The 16,913-nt window shown below is 37.0% G+C and overlaps 1 protein-coding gene across 1 annotated transcript in view; it reads left to right on the top strand.

Moving 5' to 3' along the window:
* lzts3b (leucine zipper, putative tumor suppressor family member 3b) overlaps positions 1-14,109 on the top strand; it is a 23,527-nt gene extending 9,418 nt beyond the window's left edge. Inside the window, exons 2-6 of the mRNA XM_056463223.1 lie at positions 9-92; positions 2,935-3,255; positions 4,671-4,901; positions 7,285-7,822; positions 11,167-14,109. Of these exons, the coding sequence (XP_056319198.1) occupies positions 9-92; positions 2,935-3,255; positions 4,671-4,901; positions 7,285-7,822; positions 11,167-11,255 (1,263 nt within the window). The 3' untranslated portion in view covers positions 11,256-14,109. The remainder of the gene's footprint in view (positions 1-8; positions 93-2,934; positions 3,256-4,670; positions 4,902-7,284; positions 7,823-11,166) is intronic.
* Positions 14,110-16,913: the final 2,804 nt, after the last annotated feature.

Raw genomic sequence — 16,913 nt, 5'->3', positions numbered from 1 at the left:
TGACGGAGCCCAGCGCAACTGTGCAGCCCTCGCCCTCCACCGACGACATCATCCAGGACTTGGAGGACCGACTGTGGGAGAAGGAGCAGGAGGTCAGCAAACACACACAGCTGAAGTCTGAATTATTAACCCCCAATTCCCCAATTACTGTTTAAGGGAGAGAAGGTTTTTCATCACACTTCTGAACATAATAGTTTTAATAACTTAATTTGGTCACACTTTACAGTAAGATTGTATTAGTTAATGCATGTTTATGCATTTACTAACATGAATAAACAATGAACGATACATTCATTACAGTATTTGTTCATGTTGTTTAAAGAAAATCAAGTTATTTATTAATAGTTCGTGTTAACTCGAGGTGCATTAATGTTAACAAGAATTCATTTGGATGTAATAATGCATTAGCAAATGTTGCTCTACAAGTATTGTTCATAATTAGTTCATGATAGTAAATACATAACTAATTAACTAATAAAACCTTATTGTAAAGTGTGACCAATAATTTCTAATAACTGATTTCTTTTTGTCATGATGACAGCACTAAATATTAGACCAGATATTCTTCAAGACATTTCATGTTCTGGAGACAATCCAACACTAATATTGCTGAAGGAGGCTAATAATATAAGTTATTAAGTTATTGTACATGAGGTACAAAAGTGAAGAAAAGTATACCCTAATGTCTAAAGGTAATAATGTCGACCTGTATGGTATACAAGTATACCTTTTGAAAAGGTACCTCCCCTAGTAGCAGATTTTCTACCTTTATTTCCAGTGGTGTAAAGCAACACATTACAAATACTCAAATTACTGTAATTGAGCAGTTTTTCTTAGGAATTGTAATTTACTAAGTACTAAGTAACTTTTACTTTCCCTTGAGTACATTTGTAGTGCAGTATCAGTACTTTTACTCCACTACTTTCCTTCAACCTGCAGTCACTACTTTATTATTTCTTGTCTATGGAGATTGGAAAAATATCGTTTCAAGAGTTCACACTTAGATATTGTTTGACAACTGTTATAGCAGGTTTGGCATGCTGTCCCGGGAGAGAACCCTGAGCTTGGAGATAGGTGAGCCCAGGGCTCCCGCCTGTTCCATAGAACATGTAAGGGGTGTATGAGATCAGGTGGTTCTCGAGAGCTCCCCATGGTTAAGGAGGAAAGGAGGAGAAGGGGTGGATGGGGGGTTTCTTCGGAAAACAAAGATAAGAGAGTAGTTCTAGCTAGGCTACGTATAGTAAGTTGGATCAATCTGATTGGCTAACTAATGCTTGTAGATGAGTGGCCAGCTGCAGTCAATCATATCACATGCTCCTCTCGAAATTAGTCTGTGAAACTTCACCCCGTGATTCATGTCCAATTAAATCGCACGTAAATAGCATCATAATGAACTACCTCCAGACATGGGCGATTTATAATTGCAGCAAACTGTTTGGAAGCATTAAAAGTGTCCAAGAAAATGTCCAAAATCATCACACACAATGACCCAGAGACTGTTTAGATGCTCATCACTGATGAGAAGATGACGGATGTTTACTGTATGATGACCGAAATGACACCCAGCAGGCACAAGACGTCAACATGACGTCAGATTGACATTATACCCGCACTTCATGGGGACATTGCATTTTGTTTGGAAATGAAAAATCGGGTTTACATCAGAACCTAATGTTAGGCGGATATCAATGTCCAACGTCCAACCTTAAATCAACCAAATATCAATGTCTAATGATGTTACAGCTTGACGTTGTGTGGACGTTACCACTACGCGTCTATCAGATGTTGGATTTTAGTTGCCATACTTGACAAATAAATGTCAGTATTTGACGTCAACATGACACTGGCTTAAGATGTTGGCTCGACGTTGGATTTTTGTCACTTTTTAACACAACCTAAAATCAACCAAATATCAACGTAATATCAAAAAATCATTGTCCTTAGACGCTGGCTAGACATTGAATTTTGGTCACCTGACATCACAACCTAAATCTAACCTAATATTAGCATCTTATGATGTTGTGTGCCTGCTGGGCAATAACTAAATGCACTACAGAATGTTACGTGTACACATATCCACAAATTACATCATCAGCTTTTCACAGCGTAAGACTCACTAATCGGGAGTACATTTGAAAGGTCTACGTTCTACTTTGAGTAATGTTTAGAACAGATACTTTTACTCTACTTGCTCTACAATTTTAGGCAAGAAATGGTACTTTTGCTCTAGTATGATTTTTCACTACTCTCTCCACCACTGTTAATTTCTGAGAGTGTAGTTGAAGTCAGAATTATTCACCCTCATGGGTTGTCTTTCTATTTTTTTCCCCCAAACCGTGTTTAACAGAGCATGGATTTTTTCCACAGTAATTCCTATAATATTTTTCCTCTGGAGAAAATTATTTTGTGTTTTGTTTCGGCTAGAATAACACCCAATTCACACAGGGCATCAGCGTCAACAACTGATGGAAGATGTGTCTGAGGTTGGTGCTGACGCAATCAGCATAGCAGCGTCGGCTAATGAAATTAGACCACAACTGGCTACTGTCTGAACTGGGGTATTTGCTTTGAGCGATCTGACTGGCTGACAAGAATTTGCCAACTTCTCACTGAAGCGGCGCCGATGGATTCACAATTCAGTTCGGCAACACTTGATGTCACCTATTTAAAGTGAATGCGAAGCGTTTACACTGACACCTCGTTTAAATCGGGCCTAAAAGCGTTTTTTAATTGTTGTAAAGCCATTTAAAGATCAATATAATTAGCTCCTTAAGCAATATTAGTTTTGGATTGTCTCCAGAGCAAACCACTGTAATACAATGACTTACCTAATTAGCCTAACCTAATTAAGCCTTAAATGTGTTGAAAAATAAATCGGGGCAAACAATAAACATCGGGGGGGCTAATAATTCGGACGTAAACTGTATCCCTCAGGTGATCCACATGCGGCGTAACCTGGACCAGAGCGAGGCGGCCATCGCTCAGGTGTTCGAGGAGAAGCAGCGTGTGTGGGAGCGGGAGATGGACGACCTACGGCAGAACTACGCCGGCCGGCTCCAGCAGGTCACGCACCGGGCTCAGCGCACACAGCAGGCCCTGCAGACACACATCGCACGCCTGCAGCAGGACAAGAGCCGCCTGCAGGAGGAGATCAGCGCACTGCTGGCCCAGAGAGAAGAGCTGGAGCTTAAGTGTCTGGACTACCGCAAGGAGCAGGCCGACATACTGCCCCGGCTGGAGGAGACCAAGTGGGAGGTGAGAGGTTTCATTTTTACTATTTTTAACTCCGATGATTTACATATTATTCAATATAACAACCAGTGATGGGGAAGGTTACTTTTCAAAGTAATGCATTATAATATTGAGTCATGGCAGCATGGTGACTCAGTGGTGAGCATTGTGGCCTCACAGCAAGAAAGTCGCTGGTTCAAGTCTCGGCTCGGTTAGTTAGCGTGTGGAGGTTACATGTTCTCTTTGTGTTGACGTGGGTTTCTTTCGGGTGCTCTGGTTTCCCCCACAGTCCAAACACATGCGCTATAAGGGAATGGATGAACTAAATTGGCCGTAGTGTATGAGTGCGTGTGTGAATGATTGTGTATTGGTGTTTCCCAGTATTTGGTTGCAGGTGAAAGGGCATCTGCTGTGTAAAGCATTTGCTGTATGTATACATGGATGAACGAATGAATGATTGATTGTAGCATGCATGGATGAATGAATGATTGATTGATTGATTGATTGTATGCATAAATGAATGAATGAATGATTGATTGTGTGCATGAATGAACGAATGATTGATTGATTATGTGCATGAATGATTGATTGTATGCATGCATGAATAAACGAAACAAATGAACGATTGATTGTATGCATGCATGAATAAATGAATGAGTGATTACATGCATGAATGAATAAATAAACGAATGATTGATTGAATGCATGCATGAATGATTGTATGCATGCATGAATAAATGATTGATTGTCTGTATGCATGCATGCATGCATGCATGAATGATTGATTGTTTGTATGCATGTATGAATGATTGAATGCATGCATGCATGAATGATTGATTGATTGATTGTATGCATGAACGATTGATTGATTGTATGCATGCATAAATGAATGAATGATTGTATGCATGCATGAATAACTGAATGTGTGATTGTATGCATGAATGAATGAATGAAAGAATGATTGACTGAATGCATGCATGAATGAATGATTGTATGCATGCATGCATGAATGAATGATTGATTGTATGCATGAACAAATGAATGATTGATTGTATGCATGCATGAATAAATGATTGTATGCATGCATGAACGAATGAATGATTAATTGTATGCATGAATGAATGAGCACACGTGCTGCTGATGATGTGACAATAAAAGTGATTTGATTTGAATGATTGATTGATTTTATGCATGAATGAATGAATGAATGAATGATTGATTGATTGATTGATTGAATGCATGCATGCATGAATGATTGATTGTATGCATGCATGAAGGAACGAATGATTGATAGATGCATGGATAGATGGATGAATGAATGATGTATGCATGTATGAATGAATGTTTGAATGTATGAATATATATATGAATGCATTTCAAATATTTTGTGTAATTGACTACAGCCGAGCACTGACTGTGTTTTGTTCTGCTCTGTTCAGCTGTGCCAGAAAGCGGGTGAGATCTCTTTACTGAAGCAGCAGCTCCGCGAGAGCCAGAATGAGGTGACGCAGCGGGCCGGAGAGACGGTGGCTCTCAGGGGTCAAATGAAGGATCTGAACGCCCAGCTAAAGGAGCGCGAGGACACCATGATCGGCCTAAAGGACTCGTACAACAGCAAGAGCCGAGAGCTGGAGAGATGCGAAGGAGAGCTGAAAAGAACGCTGGCGGAGGTGGAAAACACACACACACACACACACACACGCACCCTTTCAGCTATTTTACACACGTATTCCTCAATACATTACGTCTTCTACATTATATTATTTCAAACTACTAAAATGTCTACTAAAAGTCACTTTGTTAAACTGTGGAGCTGAATTTTCAGCACCAAACGTGCACAGATCAGAGATCAACATCCCATAATGTAATTCACAACCACAGATACACTGAAGTGAATCACAGGAATACACTGTGAGTTTGTGTGTGCGCAGTGGTCAAGGTTGCGCAATAAGCCGGTGGTGTTTGAGTCTGAAGTTCTGAATGGGGTCTGAATGAATGTGCATTTCTAATGCTGAGTCTATGGGGGCAGGACAGTAAATCGGATATTATTCTCTCCTCTGGCTGCCGTTATCAGTCTCACACTATTGTTTTCCTCTTCTGATAGTCTTGATAACACCACCCTGGAGTTTTTCTGTCATTATTTCAGCAAATAGGATTATAATAAAATGATTTGTTGTCCTCTCCCATTCACTGCGCTCTCAGTTTACAAACTATGATGACTTCTGCTGTGGAAAAACCATAGACTGTAAAATATATGGACGTAGCATCCTTGACGTCACCCATAGGTTTCTGAACACTGCAAAAGAAGCTACAAGTAGGCGTGGCCAACCGTCGCCATTTTGTTCGCGCGTCATCACACCCACGGCGGGATACCAAACAAGGGCAAAGAGGTGGAGAGTGAGCGGAGCTACAGACACCTGCTGGCACTTTGCTTAGACCTGGCAGACAGACTTTACTTTAGGAGAAACGCTTGATACTTCATTACCTGCGACTCGTTTGTGTTCTGACCACATGTGCTTGGCTGTACACTATATCACTAAAGTGTTTAGACTTTTAAAAACACTGTAGTAATACACTGAGCCACTAAACATTGTTCTTATGACGTTTTTCAACAGGAGGAAAACGTGAATTACTTCCAAACACTTCAGATATAGTGTGTGTTAGTAAATGCAAGACTATTGATGAACTCCAGCATAACACTGTATGATAACGCTTCAGATGACTGTTCTAGAGCCTACAGCTAATCAATCTGGCACATTCTGGAGTGCTTTACGGGTCTAAAGAAAAATATTAATGATAAATGATCTTAAATAAAACAAATACATTTATAGAGATGGTGTATAAGTATATAACTTTACTCACATGGGAAACGGAGGCCACATGAATGGTTTGTGAGCACAATTAAATGCACACAGCATCCCATATCATCTGATAATTGTAAGAAATAAGTCCAAAAGGCAGCTGACTGTGTAAAGCCACATAAAACAACACAAAAATATGATGTATATGCCGAGATCAGTGGCTAATCTGCCGGATTCAGCTGAGGTGAAGTGACGGTGACCAGCGAGACCTAGCTGTCACTCAAGTGACCACGCCCTTAATTATGCAAACTTAATATAACCTAATATAAAGGAAATGGATGAGTTATAAAAAAATTCACCCCCTCACAGTCTTCATGGAGGGTAATAATAGCTATATGAACCAAAATGGTTCTTTGTACCAGGCTGTAAACACCTTATTTTCTGCTGTAAAGTCGGCCATTCTAACAGTGGGCTCAATTACAATTTGCTCTATTATGGAGCCAGGACTAGCGGAATTTTGATGAATTGCAGTTTCAGTCACTTCCGTATTGGCTTCCCGAGGGAGAGCGGGAGGTTGCCGCTTGGGAGAAACACGCAAATGTGAAAAGGGTCCATTGTAATGCATTTGTGTGTTCGCAGGTGTCGGTGTTGTTATATAATTCAGACAATACAGAAATGAGGGATGACATGGCGGTTTTAAATGACTGAAAAATGGCTGCGGATGCCGAATATGGATTTCAAGTGCTCACAGTTTACAATCAGTGATCATATCTCTGTTTCGTGTGCGGGACATTCTCTTTCCGTAAGGAATCTGTGATTGTAAATTTGTTTGGGGACTTGTAAAAGTGTTTTGCATCTTGTTAATTTATAATTTAAAATGTAAATTTGTTTCGTCCTTGGTAAAATAGTTTTTCCTATTTAATTGTGTCTGATGAAGGGTAAAAATGTTTTCCCAAAATGTAAATTTGTCTCGAGCTTTGTAAAAGTGTTTCACACTTAGTAATATTTTTATGCACTTCCCGACCACCGTACTTTCATCTCGTTTTACACTTGAACGACTAAATGAAGGCTCAAGTCTAGTTAACTGATTAGATTTTAGTTACATTACAACATCCATGCTGTTAAAGGAACCGTATGAAATTGAAAACAGTCACATAAACCCTTCACCAGACGTTTATCATTGGCTGAAAAACACTAGCTGTGCATATAGACCATAGCTATCTCTTAGTAATCTGCATTTGTGCATCCGCAGGTGTCGATGCTACGTGATAAGCTGGTGGTGTTCGAGTCTGAGGTTGTGGGTCTGAAACGGGCTCTGAATGAGCTGAGCTGCAGAAGTGATCACACGGCGGTTCTGAGCTCTATCAGCGGCTGCAGCAGTTTACCATGGGCAGGACTACACTCGCCCAGAACCCCTGAACCCTTATCCGCGCTCGGCTCAACCGTGGAAACCTTCCTCAGCCTGCAGAGTGATGAAGCCAAAGCGCAGCGGCAGGAGGCGGGAGAGCTGCGGCGTCAGCTGGAGCGGCTGCAGGGAGAGCTTCACCTGGAGAAGCAGCAGAGAGAGAGGCAGGCGATCACCTTTGCGCAGGAGAGACACACCTGGCAGGATGAGAAGGAGCGCGTGCTGAAATATCAGGCGCAGCTGCAGCTCAGTTATGTAGAGACGCTGCAGAGAAACCAGGCGCTGGAAGAACGCGTCGGACAGCTTGGAGCCAAAATGGCACCCGGATCACCGCCACCCATCAGCCTTTCCATCCCCGTCCCAGTGACCGTCACTTTGTCGCAAGGTTAATTATTATTATTTATTTTTTTAAATATCATAATCATATTTTGTTAGCTCACACTGATAGTTTTACAGTGAACAAGTAATCTGTGCATGTCATGAAAAAACAAAACAAAACAAGAAGCAGGAAATCAGAGCACATCACAGCTGTCCTCAGGTCTTTACACTGACTCCCAGTTACATTCAGAATAGAGTTTAAAGTATTATTACTGCTCTATAAATCACTACATGGCCTCAATACATTACAGATATGCTCACTGAATACAAACCTAACAGATCACTCAGATCTATAGGATCATATAAACTAGAAACTCCAAGAGTTCAGTCAGAGCAGGGTGAATCGGCATTCAGCTACTAACAGCGCCCCCTGCTGCTGGAATCAGCTTCCAGAAATGATCAGATGTGCCCCAACATTAGGCACATTCACATCAAGACTGAACACACATCTGTGTAGCTGTGCCTTTACTGAATGAGCACTGTGCTACGGCCACACTAATCTAATTAATCAGATCACACTATTATATCTATTATATCTTTCTCCTCTTTTTTTATTTATTTATAACCTGTTTAACATATTCGAATCAGTTTTTTTATCATTTTTAATTCTTTGTTGTTTTTATTTTCTTGTTTCTTTTATTCCCGTTTATGTAAAGCACTTTGAATTACCATTGTGTATGCAATGTGCTATAGAAATAAACTTGTCTTACATATAATTTTATTTCGTCAGTTTTTCAGTGACTGTTGTTAATTTCATTTATTTTATTTTTCAAAATATGAACTGAATTTGTAAAAAAAAAAAAATTAATAAGTTCGTTTATTGACGATATACATAACATTATGCAGAATGTAAGAATACAAAGAGTATCAGGGCATTTTTTCTAACATTAATACTCGAATGGACCATCAAAATAAAATGTTACTGTACCAAATAAGGTCACACTTTAATTTGATGGTCTGGTTGTTATTTTGCATCTACATGTCAACTAATTCTCATTATTCATACATTAATTAACTCATTAGATTATACAGTAAGTAGACTGATAAGGTTGGGGTTAGTGTAAGTTGACATGTACTTGCAAAGTGTCTTATAGTCAGTTAAATGCCTGTTGAAGGAGCAGGATTAGCAGATATTAAGCAGACAGTCTACTAATACTCAATACTTGGACCATCAAAATAAAGTGTTACCAAAAATAATAATAACAATAAAGAAAAGGAAATACAGTTTTGGAGACATTCTGGAAGTTTGTCACTGCAACATCTTATGAAATATCAAATAATCAAATTGATCCAGATCCTAAAATTTGGACACTATGAGATATCAGTTCACTTCAATTGACCTACCACTGCAGCTATTTTATCTTGCTTGCAAGCACTGCAGCTAAAAATAGTATACTTCAAAAGTGGAAATCTGGGAACCCCCCTGAGAAAAAAAACACTAGATTAATAAGCTGGTATCTTATAGTAAGGCAAAGGCAAGGCAAGTATTATTATTATTATTTCTATAGCACATTTCATACACAGTGGCAATTCAAAGTGCTTTACACAAACAGGAATAAAAGAAACAAGTATAAGAGAAATAAAAACAAGTAATAAAAATGGTTAAAAAAATAAAATAAATAAGCATAAAAACAGATAAAATTTGTTATAAAAGAATGAAAAAGAAGAGAAAAACATAATAGTGCGATAATAATAGTAATAGTGCCATAATAGTAATAGTACCCCCGATACATATAGTACCCCATAATAGTACCCCCCAGAACATGTTGTATTCTGTCAGACAAAAGCCCACAGACTTTGATTATATTTGGGGCCTTTTTCTTGAATTTGTTAAAGGGCACCTATGGTAAAAATCTACTTTTCAAGCTGTTTGGACAGACATATGTGCATGTATGGTGTATAGAGCGTCATATTGGGGTGATATAAACACACCCAGTGCTTTTTTTTTTCAATTTAACAACATAAAAAACGTCGGACCAATTGGAGCGGTTTTCAAACCGACCGCAACTTTACGTAGGAGAGCGGTCCCCCCGCCCACCAATATTGATTGACAGGCGCGTCATCATATCCTCAGTTTGTTGATTCACGTCCGCCATTTTCAGCGTGAGTCGAATCGATATCACTAAAGGAACACGCTAGCTCTATTTTTAGATGTAAGGCTCATTGGGCTCAACACAAGATCAATATTCTCCACATTATCGCTCTAATCGGAATTATTGGTTGTATCTTTAGGTGGGTTTGCAAACATGTGTACTTCTCATTGAGTCTACCTTATACTTCAGCCGTTTGCATTTCTCGCGATCCCAGAAGCTCCCTGTGATCTTAACTAGCATGCGTTTTACAATTCTAAACATCGGTTTCTATCAGGGTACACTCAAGTCGACGGCTGGGCGCCGCGGACCGCTGCAGAAACCTATGTTTAGAATTCAAAAATGCGTGGCGCGACGATTCGGGACACTTCATGTCTCTGCCGCGGTACAGAGAGTGTCTGGTGTGCCGTGTCGCGGCTTCGAGCGGCGCATCCGGTGCCTCAGTCAAAGTTAATTCAGTGTGCGTGGTTATTAGTTTCTGTGTACAAGCTCGGCACTTGAAACTAGCACACAGTTGGCTGTAAAACTGTACAAAGACATAAATGATTTTGTACTCTCTGCTTGGTCTGTGTCCGAGTCATACATGTACGACTGAATGCTGATCCTCTCCTCCTTTCAATCTGCCTGTCTGTGTTGCAAACGCAGAGCGGGTGAGCTCATGGCTCCGCCCCCTTGTTACGTTGGGCGGGAAGCCGAAACTAATCTACATGTGAAGCAACACACCCCTAAATTAGCGAGCTGTGGACACGCCCCCAACATGACACTTTTAACACATTATAATATAAAAATCTGAATTGTGTTTTAAACTGAACCTAAACTGGCACACTCAGAACAACCAGAATATTAATATTAAATCATAAAAAAGAGGTCAACTATGTGCCCTTTAAATTTACTTCAGTTAACGAAAATGTTTTTGTCAAAGTTTTAGTTTATCATTTAACTTACTAATTTTTTAAATTTGAAGTTAACAAAAAAATTTCGACCAATAGTTTTAGTGTTAGTTTATCATTTTATTTCAGTTCCTTTTTTAGTGACTGTTTATTTATTGATTTTTTTTTTTTTATATAAAATGTTTGTCAATTAAATTTTAGATAGTGATAAGAATGATCATCTTAGTTTATCATTTTCTTCAGTGACTAGTTTCATTTAGTTTTAGTTTTTAATTTATTGTGAATCTTTTATTTCAGTCAACAAAAACTCTTGATAAAAAACATTCAAGTCATCAATTACTAAAATCTCCTTACTCTTTCCTGGTCCACAGATGAGCTGAAACCGCCCGTCCTGCATCAGCTGGCGCCTCCGTGGCCGGGCCCGTCCCGCTTGGAGAGGATCGAGTCCACTGAGATTTAGACTTTGTTAAAGACAATCGACGTCTGTTCAGCAGAGACGCTTCTGTTTCTGAAGACCTGAAGAGGAAAGAGAAATACACACTGAGTTTTTTCATCCGGTTTCTAGTCCAAATATCGAAGTATACTGAAATCAAGAAGCAGTTTCTGGACAAGTAAAAAAATATAGTCTTGTTTTCAGAAATAAAACTAAATAAATTGTGAGATAATGTTGTTTTCAGTTTTAATTTAGTTTATTTTACTTACTCCATAATTCATTTGCTGTAAGGACAAACTCGCCTAATTTTGACTCATTATTTCTGAAAACAAAACAATATTTATTGCTTGTCTTGAAAATGCTTCTTGATTTAAGAATATTTAGATATTTGCACTAGAAACCAGACAAAAACTCTTAAGTATGAAAAGCTTTTTTAACAGTGCAGTTTCTGAAAGAAATGCACATTTGCTTTGACGTCACACTATAAAAATATCCGTAAATTAGCAATTTTCAGTATTTTGTGATCCATGTTTTTATTTTTCCTTGTTTATTTCTGCTTTTTAATTGCATTATGGGATCTCGATCATTCTTCCAACAACTTTTAACCTTGAAAAGGAACTTTCATTGCCATTTGTAATAGTCTGCACTGCTATATTGTCTGGGTTGCTGTTGTATATTACGCTACAGAAACCTTATAATAAACTGCAGCACATATTATACAGACTTATTTCTCTTGATATTATTTCTTATATTATTTTAAACCACTAAAATGTCAATAAAAGTCACTTTGTTAAACTGTAGAGTTGAATTATCAACATCAGAAGTGGACAGAGCAGAGATCAACATCCCATAATGCAATTCACCACCGCAGATGAACACAAAATACTAAAACTGTTGATTAACAGATATTGTTTACAGTGCAGTGTTAAAGGTCAGTGACCTTTTGACCTCAGTGTTATGATTGAAAAATCCCATAAGCTGCATTTATTTAATCAGAAATACAGTGAATGCTGATTTGTTTGGTGAATAGGGATACAAATAATAAATTTACTGTCACATTTATCAACATAATATGTCTTTACTAAATACAGATACTGTATTAAAATGTAATGTTTAAATAAAAAAATGAAGCAGCTTTTTTAACATTGATAATCAGACATGTAATATTTCACAGTTTTCACTGTATTCTGATCAAGCACATGCAGCCTTAAACATTAAACAAATAATACTGTATTTGAAGAAATAATATGGGATGTTGTGTGATGTTTCAGGGATGGCCTGCAGTGTCTATGCAGGACCACCAGGGGTCACCAGACGCAAACAGAGGGCTCCTATCTGCGGATAGAAATACTTGAAAACAAAAAAAGAGAGAAGTTGTTTTTGTCTCGGTTCATTTATTTTGGCAAAACAGACTGAAGCGAACTTTGTTCCCGGATGGTTCTGGACTGAGAGTTGCTGCTATGTTCTGATCACGTGACGTCGCAGTGTATTGTAGGTAGACAGACAGGCTGTGTGAATATGATGGTTATTTATGTGAAATTGTTATTTCCAGTATACCAACATATTGCGTGTGAATATTTTGAAAAGATGAACAAATTATTTGACCGTTCTGATTATTGTCAATTAATAAAGCCGATATTTCAGCTTTGTTTTTGTTATTTTACTGTAACATGACAGAGTTGAAGGCTAAATTATTCAGCTGTGAAATTTCCAAATATTTCCCAGGTGATGTTTAACAGAGCAAGGAACATTGCACAGTATTTCCCTTTATATTTTTAACATCTTTTTGTTTTAGTTTGGTTGAAATAAAAGCAATTTTTATGGAGTCAATCTTGGGCCATATATACTTGCAAGATAAAAGAAAGTTTTGCAAACAAAAAATAAAGTATTGAGCAAAAATAAATAAATGCAAATCTCCAAAAATCACAAAGCAAACATTAATTTGAGAAGAAAAAAAAAAGTTTTGCTAACAAAAATAAAAAACTACAAAGGGAAAATTAAGTTGAGAAATAAAAATTAAATTTACAAACAAATAAAAATCAAGCAGTGCAAAAAAAAAAAAAGAAACTAAATCATTTGCATATATTCAATTGTGAGTTTGCGAGTGTCGTTTTCACTTTGCACTTCACATTTCTGTGCGTTTCACTTTGTGGCCCTGATTTGACAAGGGGGCGGAGTCAAGAGGACTTGTGCATTCATGTCAGGCTGTGAACTGCAAAGTATAAACAACATCTCAAACTCACGGAGAAGCAAATCAAAATGAGAATTGCGATTGACTGGACGGGTTTTGTAAAGGCAATGCATATATAGTTTTTCTTTAATTGCAAATATTTTAGGTTTTTTGCACAGCTTTTTGCTGTCATCATAGCAAAGACAAAAGTATTTAGAAATTAATAATTAAAACCTTTATGTTTAGAAACAAAATAATCTTTTCTACGCTAAAAACAGCACTTGGGAAATATTTGAAAACCATTGTAGGAAAATGTTTGCCTTCAACTCTATGTACTACTTTTCACCTATGAAATGGTTCAAATGCATCGAGTTTCCGAACCATATTTCCTTTTGATGTAGTTCTGATGTAATTATTTGATTTGATGATGTAATTTATTGATTTAGAGATCAAATGCTATGTTTTTATACTTCTATTGTTTGTATTTATGTTACTGTAATGACTTGCGTAAAAGCATATCCAATCAAAGACTCATTAAATGATAAAGACACCAATCAACATGCATCATCTTTAAATAGATATATATTTGTTTTTTGGAGAAAAACCCATTTACTGGCAGATAAACAAATGATACACTGTAAACAATATCTGTTAATGAACTGTATTTAGTGATCCACATGTGCTTTCAGTTTATTTGCAGTTGTGAATTGCATTATGGGATGTTGATAATGCTGATGATGGTCTGTTTTGACCCTCAAAATAAACATAATATTTTATTAAATATAACAGCAATAATCTTTTAATATTTAAGCTTTTAACAGCAATTATAATTTTTTGTAAAGTTTCATGTTTACATTTGTTTTGTTTTTTAATTCAGAAATTTATTTTAAGTTTAACTCTGTTTTTATTGATACATATTAGTCAGAGAGCCACAGCCCCAAATCCAAAGAATCAGAAGAAATCAATTGCTCCAATCTAGCAGCAGAACATAATTAGCTTGCATTCTCTTTCTCTCTGAATTAATACAATAACATATTCTTGCATTAAAAGCAATAATAATAATAATAATAATAAAAATACAAGAAAAAAACACACTTTCCATTCATAACTTAAGCCAGGGGCAAGGAAATTGATCATGTATATATATATATATATATATATATATATATATATATATATATATATATATATATATATATATATATATATATATATATATATATATATATATATATATATACACCTAATCTTTTCTATTTGCATAGACTGCATAAGTCTTTTTAAGTATAGGAGTAATAAGTAATAGAAGCAATTTTTAAAGATGAAGGAACAGTAGCAGTAGGTAGTGAAGAACAGACAATGGATGTTATGAAGGAAGAGAGTGAATTAATACAGGATTAACTGGAATAGTCGGTATGGGATCAAATAAACAGGTGGAAGTCTCCTTAGTAACAAAATCAACCGTGGGTGGTTCAAAATTAGACAAAGTGCTTACTGACCAATTAACAAGAATACGATCATAATGATGATCGATGATCTAATGATAATAAATGTAATATTATAATAATTAATAATTATTATAAGAACTAATTGCAATGCAACACCATGAAACCCCAACCCATTTGGTCATGCTCATTCAGCAAGGTCATACACAACACACACACTAAAAAAGTAAAATTAATAATGAGGAGGCTTGTAGACATTAAATCTAAATCAAGTCATTTTAGGATGCCAACGACATATGTGCATATAAAATATATGTTCCTAACTAGGCTTGTGCCGGTATTCGGTAATGCGATAAATCACGGTAATGAATATGCACGATATTGTTATCGCGGGCACTTCAAAATACCGTGAAAAATAATAGATCCGAATTTATATTCTTAGAACGCGCCTTAGCTTATTTTCCATCAACCGCTTGAAGAAACACAGCGTATATGCTGCGCAGAACTGATGCGCACTCTGATGTAAACAATCCCCACATGTAGAAGCATTGTGTGCACTGTGTGCGCGCCGCCGCTGCCACCGCACTATAATCCTCACACGAAGAAGAAGCATGGCGGAAGGAGGAACGCTGCCGACAATTTATCCCCCTTCAAAAAGGGTAAAGTCAGAGGTTTGGAAACATTTTGGGTTCCAAAAAAATGCAGAGGGATTGCTGATCGAAGACGGTTTCCCTTTGCACATTCACTTTGATATAATTGCTCAAGTTTACTTTTATATTGTGCATTGTTTTATTTATATTTATTTGTATTTAAATGTTTGAAGTACTTTTAGTTAATTAAAAAGTTATAAAAGTTACTAAGTTGACGAAACTGAAGTTTTTTGTGTTTTTTTACCTGTTTCTCTAGTAAAATTACAATATCGTGATAATACCGTATACCGTGATAAAAGCTCAATCAATTAATCGCAGCATGAAAATGTGATACCGGCACATGCCTATTCCTAACAACAAAACTGTGGCTAGTGAAAATGGTGAGTGGCTAGTAATGTTGGAAAACTACTAGCCACAGTGGCTGGAGATGGGAAAAAAAAGGTGTCAAACCCTGGTTATTTAAACAAGAACTGGCTTATAGACCATTTTAATGTGGTTATGTCACTGCCCCATGAAAATTACCGGCGTGTTGTCAAACAATTTCATAACTGTAACGAGGCAATTCAATCAAAACACACCTGCCATGGGATTATTTATCAATATGTGGAGCTTTTTGGGTTCTCGAAAGCTATGGAAATTAAAAATGTAAACCAGGAAATACGTTAGGACTATTGTTATTGTTTACATCCCTCAAAATTGTCAATAAAACAACCAAACAACAATGTCAGGACTTACCTTTGATGGAGGAATGAATGTTTACAACTCCATTTTGAAACGGTTAGACAAAAAAAAAACATATTTTAATCGCGTATTTTGATTAAACGTGTAATGGTAGTGTCGGTAAATGAACTTAATAAACATTAAAACACTAAACAAACATGTTTTATCCGATTGGCGTTTGTTTACTCGTTAGCTTCCCGTGTTTCGTGGATGATAATTCACCTATGATTCCTCCAGCTAAATAAACATCTTATTATCAGAGAATATTTTCAGAATAAATATCAATAAAGTGATTTGGAAGGGTTTTGGCTGAGATTATGTTTTAGTTTTGCTAGGACTTCAGTTTAAGCAGCGCGGGCTTTTCCAGTCACTCACCGACAAACACTGCGCATGTGCGTTTGAAAACATTTTTATTACATTTTTATGATGTTTAAAATTATTAAATCCAATCATTTGAACTCGATTATTATTTTAAAAGGCATTAAAACATTTTACACAGACTATATCAGGAATTAAACCTGCTTGGACGCCTTCAGTTTGATGTGTTTTGTTTTACTGCACTACTCGGTCTTTTTTAGGGCATTTTAATTTAGATTTGATAAATCTAACTAAGAGCATAATTAAACAAATAAATAATAACATCGACAAACCGTTGAGTCGATTCCCGCCAGCAGGTGTCGGAAGTCAGCCGCGCCGCACA

The sequence above is a fragment of the Danio aesculapii genome, chromosome 8 (genome assembly GCF_903798145.1).
Source record: "Danio aesculapii chromosome 8, fDanAes4.1, whole genome shotgun sequence".
Classification (NCBI taxonomy): domain Eukaryota; kingdom Metazoa; phylum Chordata; class Actinopteri; order Cypriniformes; family Danionidae; genus Danio; species Danio aesculapii.
The sequence above is the reverse complement of the archived record's forward strand: the minus strand, read 5'-3'. Positions and strand labels throughout refer to the sequence as shown.